This window comes from Myripristis murdjan, chromosome 4 (genome assembly GCF_902150065.1).
Source record: "Myripristis murdjan chromosome 4, fMyrMur1.1, whole genome shotgun sequence".
In the NCBI taxonomy this organism is placed as follows: Eukaryota; Metazoa; Chordata; class Actinopteri; order Holocentriformes; family Holocentridae; genus Myripristis; species Myripristis murdjan.
In genome coordinates, this window is record NC_043983.1 from 17723260 (window position 1) to 17740896 (window position 17637).

General features: G+C 42.7%; 1 protein-coding gene across 4 annotated transcripts; it reads right to left on the reverse strand.

The window, feature by feature from the left end:
* Positions 1 to 464: 464 nt before the first annotated feature.
* On the reverse strand, positions 465 to 17376 carry cpeb2 (cytoplasmic polyadenylation element binding protein 2). 4 transcript variants are annotated; one of them, XM_030049490.1, is made up of 11 exons: positions 15959 to 17376; positions 14219 to 14488; positions 10590 to 10680; positions 8621 to 8671; positions 7699 to 7722; positions 6835 to 7008; positions 6638 to 6727; positions 5787 to 5905; positions 5558 to 5672; positions 5039 to 5220; positions 465 to 4544 (listed from the first exon to the last, which is right to left on the reverse strand). In XM_030049490.1, the coding sequence occupies exons 1-11, from the start codon at positions 16895 to 16897 to the stop codon at positions 4317 to 4319; spliced, it is 2283 nt and encodes a 760-aa protein (XP_029905350.1). In that variant the 5' UTR covers positions 16898 to 17376; the 3' UTR covers positions 465 to 4316. The 4 variants fall into 4 exon arrangements, with proteins under 4 accessions (XP_029905350.1, XP_029905352.1, XP_029905351.1 ...); XM_030049492.1 differs by lacking the exon at positions 8621 to 8671; XM_030049491.1 differs by lacking the exon at positions 7699 to 7722.
* Positions 17377 to 17637: the final 261 nt, after the last annotated feature.

The following is a 17637-nucleotide window of genomic DNA, read 5'->3' on the forward strand; positions in this document are numbered from 1 at the left end:
AAATCTAAAGAGGTGATCTATAAGTTTCTATTGTGTTCACACAAGACACACACACACACAAAAACACAGAGGTGCCACCATGAATACACACTGTCCCACAACTGGAAGCATGGTTGTGGGACAGCAATTTTTTAAAAAAGTTCAGTCGTCCTCAGTTATGATATTTATGTCTAGTCTTCATCATAGCTGTGCTTGTCAAGATAAATCTCAAACATCAGCGTGGTTTTCATTCTCCTGTCTTCATACACAGCCATTTCTTTTCTTAAGAAGATGTGCAACACTTGACAAACGTACAGCAAACCCCTGCATATGACCAGTCTTGTGTATGACCTGAGCTCACTCATATAAAGTGCAATATTTAATCCACTTCGTCACTGTGAGATAAATGCAAAGTGCACAGCTTTAAGCACACACAGCACACACAGCACCATGAGCAGCGGGAGAAAACACACACGGCAGCCATGCTGTGTCCAAACAGAATGGGTCTTTATTCAGGAAGTGAAAGAAAAAAAAAAGGTTTTAATCAACACCCCATTTAAATACAAAACCAACAAAAAATAAAAATCAACATGATATTCATTTTGCATATCAAAGAACCACTCAGTAATAATTACAATCCGAACACCTCATAAACCACTTTTTGTGAATCTATACACAAACTCTGATTTAGAAATTAGTTACTTTAACAATAATATTACAAATATTTAGCTTTAAAAATAATTCAACTTAAAATAATATCTTAGCAATTAGCATCTTAAAATTATATATACTGTATTTCCACATAAAAATACAAAATAATACCAATGACATTTAATATGAAAAATTATTCCAAGAATTTTGCTACTATTAAATGAAATAAAATACGGGATAAAACAAGATGAAATGAAATAGAAATATGCATGAAAAAGTCTCTCCTTTTGTTAGCAAAACACTATCCAAAATAACTACAATCATTTACATCAGTACAAAGATATCTGGATTTAAAAATAGTTGCAATGAAAAAAAGGGGTTTATTTTCTGACAGTAAAAAATGACACTGTGGATCAGAAATCTGCAAAATATGCAATGAAAAAAATAAATCTGCATTAAAAAGGTTTACACTGTAATTCTTACTTTTATACAAACATTAGAAACAGTATTGCACGTCACAACACAGATTCGAGGTTAGTCAGCCTTTCAAAATGTGTTATATTCAAGTTTCAGAGCATCTACGAGGACAGGCAGCTGAGGCCTCGATGCGACAGGGGAGAATCTCAAGTGTCTTCCATGAATATAATAGAACCTTCATGTTTCCTTCCTTTAAATTAAATGTGTAATGTGTACTAAAAATAAGAATTAGGTAATCAAATTGTATTATCAAAACCGTTGATGCTGCACTAAAATCTGAACGACATGATTCTTTGTCTTTGAACAGAACTTTGCTTTTTGGACATAATTCACCTCGGGTGTGGGGGAGGGAAGGGCGGGGAAATAAAAGGTATAATAGTCCTATTTAAATAGAAAAATACAATCAAAATCAAATAGTTATTTGTCTACAAAAATAGTGAAATAAATATGATTTTTACAAAAAAAAAAACAAAGACACAGAACAAAGTAACAGTGTTCAACATAGAAAATAGAACCTCACAAAACAGCACGAGTCAAGTGTTACAGGTGACGATATTCAAACAAGTTCTCTTCTGAGTATGACACCGTGAGAACTACAGCCACAGGGAAATATAAATATATATATATATATATGTATATATATATAAACGATGGGAGTTACTAAATCACTCGCTTGCTTTCATTTGCACACCGATCGTGGCTGTCATGCTGTAGAATCGACTGTGTTACAGCACCCTGTGACACTACTGGACTCCCAGTCCTCATAACATCCAGACTACCTTAAAATATATTAGAAACTCTCGGATTCCTGCTCTATTCATGCAGGGCGATAACGTAAGACCACTGCTTCAAGCTACATCTTAAATAATAGTGATAATGAAAAAATAAAATTTAATAAATCATCTATAGAATAAATATGCAGATGTCTTGGAGAAGCTAATAGCAAAGTAGTAAGATATCCCAAGTCTGCAGTGAAGTCATTAGCTTGTCGGGGAGGGAAATCAACAGCAATAGAAATTAGGGGGAATATAGAAAAGTAGTGCATAAAATATTATTTTAAAAAATGAAGGGCAAGTGAGGGGGACAGGTTGACAGAATCAAAATAAATAAAGAGATCAAAGTATCAAAGTGTGGATGTAACAAAACTGAAAATCTCATTTCCATTAAGGTTTTGTAACGGGTTTTACACTTGACGCCTGAAACACCAATACCAAGGACCACACGCCAGGCCATGGAAACACAAAACCACTAGGACACCAGAGCTATACTGCAGAGATACACACCGGTACAGTACCAAACGGATTCGCTGGGCCGCCAGCAACATCCTTTGCTCACAGAAAGATTGTCCCTAAATATTATTTAAGAGTGACAAACCTTAAGGGGTCACAGTCCAACACAAACAAACAAACAAACCAACAAAAAGAACACAGTTATTTGTATTTAGCAAGTCAAGAAAGACGTGTCATCATCCTCGTTATAATACCGAACTGAGGAGGTGCGTTTTCTTCATCTTCCAGTAAAAGGACATAAACTGGGGCCAGAATTTCTCTGGATTCATGGAGCTGCAGAAACACAGTGCCGGAGCTGATTGTTTCAACCGGTTATTTGGATTTGGAGAAATCATAAAAACTAAGTGAACATGTACTAAGGATGCTCAGTAACCAACTGGCTTCACACAGTGTGCTGCACGTACGCACTTTCTCCCAGTTACACCTTTTCAAGCTCATCAAGTCTTTTCAAGTCTAGTGTTTGACTCTGGTCTGCTAATGGCGGTGCTACTTAAGAAATAAACATTGTTACCATACGAGATAAGGGATCTGAAGTGTGAAGGCAGAGTATTTTGATGTTGTATCCTCCTCTACATAATCTGCTTGTAACTAAACTACAACCTCAGTCTACATTAACAAGGGTCACACAGCACAGGGACGACACAAACACAAACCACTGAACACCACTCTGCTTCTCAACAGGAGTTTTTTTTTGTTGTTGTTGTTGCCATACAGGCCACCATGTCACAAAATGATGGCATCAACTAATCTACAGTAGAACCAATATCGCTTTTTGTATCATAAGTATGTAAACGGATCAAACAACAGATAAACATCAGTGCATGCAAGTTTAAATACGTTTTTTTTTTCCTCACTTGTTTAGCTTTGTCTTCATCTGATTTTTTTCTCTCTTAGACATCGGTCATGCTACTCACCATAGGATTTTATGTCTTGTCTTTAATAATGATTTCAGTGGTTTGTTTTTTTATGCAAAGTGATTTTTCTTAACATCTATCCTGCATGCAATTTGTGTAGCTAAGCCTATTGACATAACATGCACTTTAACGTTTTCCACAGCAATGGGGGCCATAAGTGGTTGAGTGCAGACTGCATTTCATTTTTCATGATTCTGATTTATAAATGGCATTAAATATAATACCTATACATCTATTCATATATATATATATATGCACACATATATATATATATAGCAGCGAAGCTTCTAATATAGCTTGTAATTATAAATGTCATTGTTGAATAAAGTTAATACAAACCAGATTTTGTATTCTGAGGTAACATTTTATGGGTCAATATGAGCGCAGAGATAACCCTATAATCTTTTTTAATAAACTCCCTAACAAGAAGAAAGAGCACATAGCAACATTAGAAAATAAGAGTTTGTTTTGCGGCAGAAATGTATCAGTTTTATGCTTCCTATCGTTTTGCTACCTTTGGTTAATGACCTGGGGCAGGCGTCGAGATTACAGGATCAACATTTTCCCAGTAACAAGTGTGCGCTACACGCACTGTGGGGTGGCTAGCAGCAGACAAACAGACAGACAGACAAGCTGCCCCCATGCAAAAACATTCCCATATCTACTTTAAATCTCACATACAAAAATAATAATAATAAAAAAAACTACAAAAATCAATCTCTTTTTAAATCTCCTCTTAGAAAACATGAAAGTACCACAAAAGAGTTGTAGAGTTGTCAGAGCCTGAGATGTGAGGGGGGTTTTGGTGAAAAACTGAGGCTTGTGGTGTTTGGCTGCTACAAAAGATATATAGATATATGTATATATATATACTGTATAGTGTTATGTACTTGATTATACTGATAGCTTAGGAGAGCAGGAGAGGCAGAGCGATGCTCTTTTTCCTGTTAGCCAGCGTTTTCTTTCCTTTCCCTCTGACCGTGTCACCGTGGCTGTGGTCGCATCTCTAGTTCCAGCGGAAGTGGATCTGGCGGGGGCGGTCGGCCCCCTCTTTCACCAGGGGCTTGTGAAACTCTCGGCCGGCGCGGGAGTGGATGTTGGCCCAGCAGAATTCACAGTAGTACTGCAGGCAGGTGACGTTAGCACAGAAAAATGGAGCAAATTTCCCTCCACAGCGAGCGCCCTGGCACTCATCACACAGCTGATCATCTAGGACATAGGGCTTCACCTCAACCTGCACAGAAACATATGAGATCAGATGTGGGATGTACACAGGTGATCACTGACAGAGCACAGGGTCAAAAATGTTCATTGAAACACTTCAGTAGTAAAAATAAAGTAAAATATAGCAGCTAAACACGGGGAAGACCAAAAATTCAACAGAATGCACATTCAGATAAGGCACTGATAAGACAACAGACTGGAGGGGCTTTCAGAGGCTGATATTAATAAAAAAGCACTCTGGGCTTATGGGAGCAGAAACGGGGAAGGAAGCAAATTCAATCAGCCCTAATAAGCTTTCGCCTCACCATAGCAACAAGCCACTGACTACATGAGTGTGATGATGTTGATGGCACACACACAAACATACGCATGCATGCACACACAAGCAGGCACAAATGGTCTGAATGACACATCCTAATGACTACTGAGTCACACACACTCTGTTTCTGAATTTCTCAACCGGGGCTCGGTTGCTAATGAGAAAAGAGAAGGGTGGCAATTTACCCGCTTGTCAATGTCTCCATGCTGCAGCTGGACAAATCGTGCGCTGATGGCAGCAATGTAACTCTGCTGATTAGAGAAGGCTACCCGCCCCGCGCCCTTTGGGTACTTGAGCTCTGGGTCAGTGTCAATTCCTGCATAGCAGACTCCACCGTAAAGACGGTCCATAATCATGGCCAGCTCGACTGGGAGAGAGAGAGAGAGAGAGTAGCACAAGAGAAGGACAGAGAAGACGAGAGAATTAATAGGTGGAAGGATAAAAAGGAAAAGAGATTGTTAGAGGAGATGAGGAAGTGACACAGGAGGAGGTGAGAATGGGGAGGAGGTGATACAGAGTGGGGGAGCGGCTGTCAAACTAATTGCTGTAGACGGGATTGTTCCAGATCTCAGATGCTCCTCTCATGATGATCAAATGTACCTCTGCAATATGTACCTGTCAAGACGACAACAACATCTGGATCTGCTTACTAAAAGGCAAACAGAGATGACACTGGTTGAGAATAACAATATGGGAGTATTTACTTGCTCTCAGGGGGCGAGGAACACCTCCCACAAAGATGGTCTTGCGGGGATCAAGCGGCTGAGAGCCGTCCATGACGAAGTCGCTGTCACTCAGGTTCCAGGGGCGAATCTGTACCTGCAGTCACAGACAAACATTATGTTAAATGAACTCCAGAACATAAAAAAAAATGTATTCGGTCTTTTTAGCAGGAGCCCACCCCCTGCAGGGGAGTTTTGCTGCTGAACTCACTGGTTTGTCCTTTATGGTGGGGCTAGAAACACACAGGTAGAGCTTCCCATCCTCCTCCATGCAGGCTTCAATCAGAGCCTGCACTGAGCTCTCCTCCTGGAACAGCAGGAAGGCATATCCTAGAAAAACACGCACACATACACACCACACACACACACACATAGCCTCAATAAGATACAATCTAGATAGGAAGACTACAATAAAACACTTGGGAACAAACATGACCATGAGGGACATGTTCTAACCCAGTTTCATCAGGACGTTCTCAAATTAATCCTTACTTATGAGCATCTTATTCCACTTTTACGCCAAGCAGGGGGTTTATGTGGTTTTTTAATCTGGGACTATGCGCAAAAACAAAAGTCATACATTTCATCTCCAGGTTAACTGCTAACCCGCCTGAGATGCAGTGTTTTCTCTGATTTTCCATCCCGATGGTCTCTAATTGCAACTATACAAAATAACCACAACTCAGAGCCCAATCTAAAATATGGTGAATTATTTGTAATTTATCATATTATGGAGGTTAAAGTTGTACTGTGCTAATGGGCCTATTTAAAATGTAGAGCATGTCCTGCATTGCCACTCGTACATGTGTTGCAAATTAGCAGCTGACCCGTTTACACCTCTGCGAAGCCAATAATTACCCGGGGCGGCTGCAGGGTTCAGTGCATGGGACTGAAATGCTGATTAACCTGTTAAGACTGAGCTCAAGTCCCGGGTGATAATGTGATTTTATTTCAGTGTAAAAGGGATGTAAGTTTAACATCTAGAGTAAAGCAAGTAACTGGTGCAACTCCCTTAGTAACTGATATTTTAAATATTATGGAGCCTTTCTCCTGCAGTAATACCTTTTGGGGGGAAGTAGGACTTGCTCTCTGCTTTGTGTGGCCAGTCAACCACCAGGTGACCAAAGCGGCGGAAGCTTGAGGTTATCTCATCTGATCAGAGACAGAAAACAGGAGCATTACACAAGCAAAAAGAGAGAAGGACGGTCAGATGAAAAAATCAACTAGAGGGATCAGTCAGTTTATGATCTTCCTCTCACCTTCATCTATGTCAGGGGGCAAACCGCCCACAAACACTTTACGGGAGAAGCGCTCGATGCGCTCTCCGTTTTGGTGGGGGTAACAGTTGGGCGAGCCGAGCACTCCTGGGACACCCTGGTTGCCATGGCCATCATCAAGGAGATTGTCATCAATAGGGAAGAGGGAGGAACGGCCTGGTGGAGACGGAGGACAGGTGAGGCCAAAAGCAAGTGTGAGGCTTTGAAAATTACATGGTCACAAACACATATGGTATGGAGGTTTTACAGCAGACTGACAGAATTTATATCTCTGCAAGGACAAGGACAGAACACTAATTCAGAGGAGAGGCTGCCTATAAAACACTGTGTCCACTTTCATTGCAGCTTTGTGCTCAGCGGTTGAGAGACAAAGCACAAGCTTAAAGTGATGGAGGATTACATCCAATCTAGTTTTTATAGGTCTAAGTCCAGGACACGCAATCATGTGTGCTCCACTCTGAGTAGTGTGGCAGATAAAGCAAGTGTGGAAAAGCAGGCTATGTGGGACAAAGCTGTTCACTAAATAGCAGAGCAGAGGCACAACTGACATAATGGGCCAGGTTAAACATGTAACCAAACCTGAAACCCTCAGTTCATGCATGTCTGGATATAAACATAATAGAATCGAAAGTAATGTTGTTGTTGTTTTATTTTCCAATGCAAATTATTAGGCAACATGTAAACATCACAAGTACATAACAACACCGTAAATATGGCCAGAAAATAGGAGAGTAGAAATGAATTTTGTGTGTATCCAGACCCAAGGCCTCAGCTTGGTAGCTTTAAAGCATGCCATGACAAAATAAGCCACAAGAACACAGACATGTTGCAGAAAGCTGGATTTACCTCTACGTCTCCCATAGCTCCTGGCTGCATGTAAACAAAGTACAGAGCACAAGTTTCAGAAGTGCAGAGAATCTTTATAGACTTATACCTGCAAACCTCTTTATCCAACCATTTACTGCCAGTTCAGACCGTGTCAAATAAGCTGTCAGTCACAGAAAAAAGACACTAAATTGCCCTCTAAATACTTTAATCTGCCCTATATCTTAAATAGCAGTAACATTAAAATGCACGCTCAAAAAAAAAAAAAGACATGATTTTTGTCAACCCTATGACTGTGTCCACATATTAAGGCAAAGGGGCTTTACAGGGCTGTCATTAGTCTAAATGGGCTTTAGGCTGCCTGCATAAGTAGAACTGAACATACTGACAATCCTCATGTTAAAGAGAGGATTCAGATAAAGCAGAGTCCTGTTTGTGGTGCATTCCAGCTTCTCATGTGACTTTTAACAATGGAAACATTCTAGCTTATCATGTGAGCACCGTTACAAAACACTCCTATGCAACATACTTTGAAATAGGATGGAAGTAATACAGTAATCTCTGGTACAAATTGGGTCTGAACTGATCAAATTTGGTGCTTGCTCTCACGGACAAGCACAGAGTGATGAGAGGCATCGGGTAGCATCGCTGATACTGCACTTATGTACAGCCCACCAAAAGCCACAGATAACATATATAGAGCCAAAGTGGAACTACAAAGAAATGTTCATTTGAGTAGCAGCGGTGTGTCTCAGATCGCAATATAGATCATTTAAACATAGAGATAGACAAAAATACAGATAGACATTTTCATTTCTTACTCAGATCTACTAACACACTGCTGCCCCAGTGAATCTAGAGCATCTCTCTAATGAGGAGTAATAGTGAAAGCATCATGAATGGAGCAGAGATACGGAGCGACATGGTGCTAAGAGATAATTACCATTGAGCATGAGCAGGCTGTCGGCCCCAGGGTGAGGGCATCCAACACGGCCTGACATGAAAAACACACATATACACACAAATGTCACACCCACACGCGCACACACACACACACACACACACACACACACAAGTAGGGATGAGACACAGAGCAGATGGGGAGGACAGGGCGAGGCCAATGTGTTTACATGGGTGTGTACATCTATACGCACTCACACACGCGTACATGGACACACACACACACACACACACACCACGCAGTGCCTGCATGTGTATGTGCTGCAGACTTGTCACATGTCCACACGGAACACTACAGTCAGCACCAGAAGGACAAAACAAATCTTTATCCCCAAAGGCAGCCTGAGCTGGCATAATAAGAACACAGAAACAACTTAGCATAACATCAAGCTGCACAGAGTCTGCCATCACCAGGAATCCACAGAGAGGGGAGTCTTCAAATACAACTGGCTCTCTAGTGCAAAGAAAGCAAGTGTGAAGGGCCATGAGAACCACACCTTTGGCCTGATTTTAATAAACGTTGCAGGGCTGATGTATCTTGTCACTGACTGGCAAAATAAAACAACTACCTGCATAAAGGGCAAATTTACATTTGCATATATACTGTCTGAAAAAATACAACATGTTTTTTCATTGCAAATTTATCAAATACATTTTTTATATCTTCTATATCTTCTATCTTTTCTATTTACCAAGTTAGTTTATTAGAGTCGTGATAGTTTGGAGCTGCTAGCCAGTATACACTGTTAGGTTAGCCATGGCAATGCTATAAATGGCAGAGCCCACCCTTCTAAGCCATCCTCTTCTCCCCTCTCCTCTCCTCTCTTGGCTGTCACACACAGCGTGTGAAAGTGTGATCACATCTAAAATTAGTCTAGTTCCCTCTCTCTCTCTGCTGTGCACACTGGCCCATGTCCTCTCCATCTGCTCCTGCAGGAAAAACAAGAAACTCAACCTGGGAAGGAGGTTGACACCCAGTCTCAGTTCTAGCAGGGCCTCAGTGTTGAATCTACAAATAACCAACCAAGGACCAACAGGGGCATTGAAGTTGCAGTCCCTGATTTACATTCACCAAAGCAGCAAAAATAATGTGCAATGGTGCTTGCTGCACATAACAACAATTTATAGATGGCTTCACCAGTGATTTGTGTCAATGAAGACTCACATAAGTTATCTCTATGTGTCCATATTTAAATTGTAAATCCACCCAAATACAGTTTAAATGTAGCTGGCCTGCTACTTTACTACTAAATTACAAAGTGTCTTCTCTGGCAAGACGGTTAGTGGTGTAGTCATTTGACACGGCTGCTCTGATGTCCAGCAGCTGAGCCAAGAGGCCGGTGCCTGTCCTGTCAGTGTCACCCTACATACTTTGTTTGCTCCTACTTACTCAGGAGGAATGATTTGATGAGGAACCTAGTGAGTGTGCATGTATGTATGTACATATGTATGTGCATATGTACGTATGTATGTATGTATGTATGTATGTGCATGCACGCACACACATACACGTTATAGGTTAACCAGCGAGTTCTTGTAAGGTGTATCATAAAAATAAAATGAATACCCCATGTATAACATATGGCACAAGACATTAAATATCCATAACTAATTGGAGATATTCATAGTAAAGTGTACTGCCTCTCCGCTTTCGCCTTCCCTCCTCCTCTGCTCCTCTCTGTGTGCTGCCCAGGTTAAGTAGCAGCAGGATCACAGATAGAAGGTCATGTAAATGTGCAGCTAGTGGCAGTAGTTATAAGCTCTCAGCAGGGAGAAAATAAGCCAGTCTGGGGTAAAACAACCCAGCTCTGGGAGGAATGGGCCAGTCACTGTATCACTGTAACACTGTACCGAGTGAATCTGCAGGATATTGGGCTTCCTCCACACAACCTGCAACACACTCACCTCCCTCTAACCCCTGTATCTAGACAGTAAGAGAAGGAGAGTCTTACCCTTCATTGGATCCTGCTCCGCTCGCATGATATCAATCAGGGAGCTTTCCAGGGAGTGCATGTTCAGACTGTCGTACACTCTGGAGCGGTCCTGAGAAACAAAAGTACAGAAATACGCTTGTATCATCCACACAGATTTCTAATGCTGATACTGAAGCTGCCAAAATGCATGGCATTATGGATATCATAATTACACTACGCATCGCGTTTGTAACACACTTTTGCGATTTGGCTTAATGTAATAAAGCCTCTGAAGTGTGGGTGTTTGGCTTAACATTTAAGAGATTTACGAGTGTGAGTAGCACACGACTGGATTAACATTCTTTCCGTATTTATTCACTTTAGGGGTCCAAAGGTATGTTTGTGAGCGGCCCGTACAACGGATTTCCCATGCAAGATCTCTGGACTCATTCTCCGAGGCGGAGAGAATGGAAAGCAAATCCAAGAATGGCATTTAGCCTGAGAGCAGGGATGGAGGTTATGAGCTCATCAGTAAGTCAATAAGGCAGGCCTGTTGTAAGATCAACATCATCGACCCATACGCCAATGTTCTGATGACTAGCATATCACAGATAACCGAACCTACCCCACCATAAGCAAACAAACATAGAAGATCAAAATCTCATGCACTGAATATTAAGGAATATAGTTTGGTCAAGCTCCTTTGACAATGTTATTTCCTTTGTTCTGCTATTATAGTGAAAGTAGGAATTCTTCAGGAGGTCATGAGATCAAATAGTAACTCTTGAATTTATGCTATAGTGGACTGAGTTTTTAGTCCAGGACACTAGTCCCCTAAAACCGTGAAGGCAACTTTCATATTACACACTTACATTTTCACATTTAGTTTAAAATTGCTTTACTTTTTCAGTGTTATTGATAATGGAGTCACCAGGCACTCCATACTGCCTCACATCCACTGTCTGTTAACCAGTGATCACTTCACCAAAAGAGTCAAGCTTTCCAGTTCAGTGGTTTGCAAGTCTATGAGTCATTTGTGATGACAGGCCAAGGTATCCAGAAGGACTCGAAGCCACCAGTTAGAACTGCTGGCAGCAGAAGATATGGCCACAAAAAACGGCCTGTGATTGGTTAGAATGATGGATATTGCCTAGGGAAAAAACTTGAGAAACACATAAGTTGAGTTGGATACGGCTGAGGGAAACGTGATGTCTAGTGGACATTCTCTTCTATTTTAAGGATGCAGCAGCATGCCTCTTAACAGTGAGGAATTACTTCACAACAATCCCTGTTAAGGTCTGTTAAGTAAACGGGTTCATTCTGGAACAATATACTCTCTGAAATTAAAAGTTTTGTACTTGACCCTCTCCTATCTCCCTCAGTATACCTCTTCATGCTGATGTTGAAAACATGACACAGCGAAGAAGTGTCACTGACTGCCAAACATTAAACAGAAAGGAAGGAAGGAAAAGACTTGGAATCTGAAGAATTCTGTGTCGGACACTGTTTATGGAAATTAACAATCCATGGAGTCGGGCCTGTTTCCTGGAAATGGAAGAGTAGTGCTCCTTGGCACTGGTACCACGACAGATTTCAGCTCATAGTACCAGTACACCATTTGGTGATATCATTATTTGACCTCTGAGACAACATTACACACAGCTATGACTGTCTTACCCAGTCATGCCACTATGCTTAGAACAAATGATTGTGTGTTATCGATTTGATCAAAGTAAATAATTTGCTACATTAGGTGGCAATGGAATGTATTAAACAAGTTTTTTTTTTACTATTATTGATTTGGTGATTTGCTGTTAAAGAGTCTGGCACACATGCTACTTTTTTCAAAAGAAATATAAAAGACAACAAATTTGTCTCACTTGACAACAATCAAAGAACACACACACATATGACCTCCAATCAATAATAATGATCAACAAAATTAGCAGAAGGTGCCTCAGAAAATATTGTGGAAAAAAAGAAAGATGGCTATTGAGGTCTTTTCAGGACATTATGTTGCTTCACAAATCCAAGGTGAACTTAAGATCTTGTTTACAATAAGATGTATCATCAATACCGGCATGTATGTTTGATATTATTGTCAGCAAGCCATGCACACAGTCTTAAATTGATTCAGTGTGATTTGATTAAAAGTAATTCTATTTGTCTGGAATGTGCGGGGTAAAACATCGATTTACCGCATTTACATTTCAGCCAACATTAACTAACTTGTTAAATCTGCCAAATGCATTCATTAAACTGTTTACAAATAACTTAATAAACCACAAAGAGAGACAAGTGGTCGCTGGCCCGGGCGAGTCACATCAGGCCATGAGACAGGGGAAAGCTAGTGAAGAGCATCTGGTTTTATCTGCTCTGCCCTTCTGAAATGGACTGAGTCATTCTCCACTGCAGATAAAACCTCCTCACGTCGAAGCCCCGCTGGTCAGTTGTGGGTGTGTTGCGTAGTTATTTTATTTTTTAATGTTATTTAACCTTTACTTAACCAGGCAAGTCATTCAGAGCAAATTGTTATTTACAATGGCAGCCTGACAAAAGGCAAGCCTCTTGAGGACGGGGGACACCAAATGTCGACCTTTTCTACCAGCCCCCAACACAAGCGTTTTATTTCCAAATTTTTGGCTGCTTCACATGAATAATATCAGAGTAACTAAGGGATTTGGATAGATAATCCACATTGCTAAGTTGAGCTGAGTCGTACCATGCAGAGGAAAAGGGGAAATAGATTTTTATTGAGAAAAAAAATATGGCTCTAATATTTTTTAGCTAGAAGCCAATTAATCTAATTTTTGGGAAACAATGGGGATTTTGCCACAATAGAACCCAAGAAAAACTGTCGCTGATACAAGACCAAACCGCTACGACAGGAGAGAAAACATAACGCTCATGTCATTTGGATTTTGTTCAGTAATTTGTGATGACCACCAACAGATATCTCTTATGCGTCTCTACCATCTGTCAGTGCGCATATTAAAATGGGATGAGATTAGTTGCTTTGGAGAAAGAGCTTTAGCAACCTTGATACCTGAAATAGATCTGTCTCACCTACAAGCTGTTAAAGTTTTCTCAGCTTGAATCCAGCCCAGCCCCCACTGTGTGACACCTTTGATACAAGCTGCAGTGGAATCAATCCACACCACACCCATGTGATTGAAATGCTAACTAGCCCTGCTGGAGCTGATATTTACTCTCTGCTGTGGTCTTTGAAAGAATCCTTTGCTCTCTTGGACTACACTGTATCCATTACTAAGACTAATGTTTGTTCCCTTTTAGCTTATGCTTCAGTGTACTACAAAATGGCACCAGAACTCATCCAAAGCCTTATCCCCACCTTTTTCTTCTCTTTATCTCTCCCTCGGCTTGGTCGGAAGTATTAAAGTGTGCACGCTCGTACAGTCTGTCTCCTCTGTCAGTCCCTTGATCCAATATCTAATCCAGGAGATGATCCTCTAGTACCAGTTCTTTCCCAACACTAAAACCATTGTTTTTATAATAATAAACAATATAATAATAGAGTACCACACAGACACAATCAAATAAACAGTTAAACTCAAAACAACCTTCCCCTTCCCTTAACCACCGTGCAAAAAACAAAAACAAAAAACAAAACACAGACCAGCAACACATTTAAACTGTTAAACATGTACCTGCAGAGGCAGCAAGGTGTTGCTGTTGCTGTCTGTTCGAAACATGTTCTCCTCGAGCCAGGACTTGGGCCCAAGTGATCCACCAGACCGTGGGAACTTCGGAGGGGCGATAACGTTGCTGGAGAACGGTTTCTTCATGGGTGAGACATGGCTGACTGAGCCAGGTACGCCCATGCCGCCCCCTCTGCGGTGGTCCCGGCCCCAGGACATCCCCCCCGAGCCCCAGCCACTCCCCTGGTGACTGCCCCAGGGAGACGGTTTCACCATTGGCTGCACACACATCAAGGACAGGGTGTGGAGAAAGGAGGTGGAGGGGGTGGGGGTTAGAGATTGAGACTGAAAGACCATGTTCACCTTTTGGCACCTTTAAGTATCCATATATGACTTTGTTTTCATCCTATCCTGTCGTTTTCTCTTTGTCAGCCACAGCCGGGCCTGATCTGCTCCTGTAATAGGGTGGGTGGGTAAGAAGATTTAAGGCTTTAAGACTAATACTAAGTATCATGTGTGCTGCAACACCAGCAGCGCACATTACACACACTCTCTCCGCCTGCACGGGCCTTGCGTCCACTCTTAAGCATATCATACACTGAATCTCATCATGCTAAATCTCACGTGCTTTCACAAGAAAATCTGTCACCATGCGTGATCATCTTTCTTCTGCTTTCACACTGAATATATAGGCTATGAAAGCTAAACTAAATCTATTTTTCTTGGCTGCATCAATTGCAAACCAATCTTTGTGAGCGTGATGGTGGTGCCAGTTGGGCTGGCTGGTTTTAGATGTTTAATGGAACTTATATTTACACCATATCAATGGTGGGGGTTAAAGGTCAGACACAAAGCAATGCATACGCACTTTGAGCACAGTCGTACACAGGTTCATGCACAAAGACATACACACAAAAATGGCAAACAGGCGATCAATCACATGAAAAACCTGGAGCAGGGGGCTAATATTGGTCATGAGAGCATCATGTGTATCTCCATGTGTGCCTCTGAAACTGCTGGTCTCTTCTCCCCTACTGGCACAGCTTTTGCACAATGAGTTGATGACTCCACTGTAACTCCTAACTCCACCCTCCCCCACCTTCTCAGTCCAACACACACACATTATCACCCAGATACTAGATGTTTTCATGTCAGCCAGATAAGCGTCCATTTAGGACACCAAACTCTGCGAGCCTTTGTATTTCCAGTGAGTGAACCACAAGACAAGGATGGTCCAAACCCATGTGACTGCATCGCAGTGCCAGCGTCAGGCAGAGAACAACAGTCAGATTCAGTGATGCTCCCTTGTTCCCCTTGTCTCACCCCTCCCTCCCTTTGCCCCGAGAGTAGTGACTTCAGCCCTTGCAGAGGACATGACAAATGGATTATAATAAAACTATTTAGCCTTCAAAGACCATGGGCTCAGAGTGCACACACACACACGCACACAACTCTTGAGGCTATGCTTTATCTCTGCAGCGTCACAAGATGCTCCCTAACCTTGGGACATCCTGGTGGCAGCCTGCACAAACATACAGCATCAATAATGATTCCAAGAGGCCACAAAGGTTTAAGTTATGTTATCCTGTACTGAGGTATTAAATCTTTTTCTGCAGGCCTAGCTTCTGTGCACTGAACGGGTAGGCCTACATTGAGCAACAGAAGAATAAACATGATACTATACTGCCTCTCATCCTCCCTGCCCCTCTCTACCTGGATGCCATTCTTTCTTTTTTTCCTGTAGCTCACCTGATGGTGGTTGTAGTTGTTCCTCTGTTGCAGGAAGGCGCCCTGCTGGGGATGCATCTGGGGGCTGACAGGGGACCTGCGGCTCTGCGGCTGCTGAGGGACGTTTATCTGGGGCGAGAAAGGCCCGCTGAAGCCCTGTACATTAATCCCGGCGCACGGATTAGCTGACACCGGCGAGAAACTCTGGAAGAAGGCCGGGTTGATGGAGGAGGGGATACCTGGGTAGAAGCTGTTGTCAGATTCCGTGTTGGGGATCGGGTTAATCGCGTTGGCGTGGATGGGATTGATTGAGTTGGGCACGGGAGGTGGCGAGGAGCTGGTCTGGACGGACCAAGGGGTGCCGAACCCAGGGAGAGGAGGTGAAGACGAGCCCCCACTGGCACTCTGCATCTCCTGGGTCGGGAGGTTCGGGAAACCGGCACCGAGACCTCCGGACAACATATTGCCGGTGCTGTTGCTGCCATTGCCGTTATTTATATGGTGCGTGATGGGGGAGTCCATTTGGATCTTGTTTGGATTTACGGAAGTGAGTGATGGCGAGGCAGCATCGGCTTCAGTCTCTTCCACTGGAGAGCCGCGGGGGTCGGCGCTGTGGTCGGGCTTGGAGAAGGGCTGCGTCTGCGGCAGGTGACTAAATTGTCCCTGGGGTGGGGGCGACTCTGTGGAGCTAAACTCAGTGTGCTGACTTAACTGCTGATGTATTTTCCGGTTGTGCTGAAGGTCACAGATAGACTGCGTCGGACAAAAATGATCACGATCGAAATCGGGAAAATCTCGATTCTGGTTCAGATGGTTGTAGTCCGGTGTGAACGAGCCCAATTGGCAGTCGGCTTGGTTCGGCTGCTTCCCGGTTTTGCTGATCGATTTAGTGCTGCTGTCGTTTTCCTCGGTTGACGGGGGTAATTGCGTGGTTGTCACCCCCACAGGCTCATCCTGCATGTTTTGCTGATGCGCAGCAGCTGACAGGAACAGCGGGGACGCGGCGACGCAGCTGAAGGGCGAACCGGGACGCAACTGGCTGCAGGAAACCGGAGAGGACAAGGCGTAGGTGATTCGTCAAGGAGAGTGCTTATATTCGCCGCTGCTAGCAAGCCGCAGCCGAAATCACCCATTTACTAAAGCGGAGATATGCGTTTGGGAGATATCTCTTATAGCCTTTCCGATTTTCAGTCTGTTATGGAAAAAATATAGAACAGTCTTTGAGAATATGGAGAGAGAGATAGAGGAGGGGGTCTGGCCTACGCAAATAACAGTCGGCTGATGATTTAAGCGATCTGTCGTCGTTCTACTCGGTAATTATGATCATCTAGCAAAAGACCGAGCTATTCGGCCTTGAAGCAGCCTACCCTGTGTTGTCCATTCCTGTCCGACCGTGCTACCCCCTCCTCCGGTTACCGGCTGTGCTGCTGCGGCAGAGGATTAAAGATCCCCGACTGAATCTACGTCACGACCGCATCACGCCTCGGTCCGCCCGCCTCAAGCCCGAGCTGCAAAGAGGACCGCATTGTTTACGTCATTTTTTCATTATTCATAAAGTGCAGTAAGCCTACACCCTCACGATGCCCTGAAAAGTAAGGTGAAATATTGTAGGCCTACCCCTAACCAAATTTCATCATTATTCCGATCAAATTCATATAAGGACTTGTCCTGTGTCTGAGTTCACAGTGACCATATAATAG

Bases quoted from the DNA above. Each gene is read 5' to 3' on its own strand.
- cpeb2 (XM_030049490.1), bottom strand. From the start codon at position 16,897: ATGCAGGATGAGCCTGTGGGGGTGACAACCACGCAATTACCCCCGTCA. The intron at 7,009-7,698 runs GTAAATCCAGCT...CGTCTCCACCAG, and splicing joins GAGCTATGGGAGACGTAGAG to GCCGTTCCTCCCTCTTCCCT. The intron at 4,545-5,038 runs GTAAATTGCCAC...GTTTCTGTGCAG, and splicing joins ATGGAGACATTGACAAGCGG to GTTGAGGTGAAGCCCTATGT.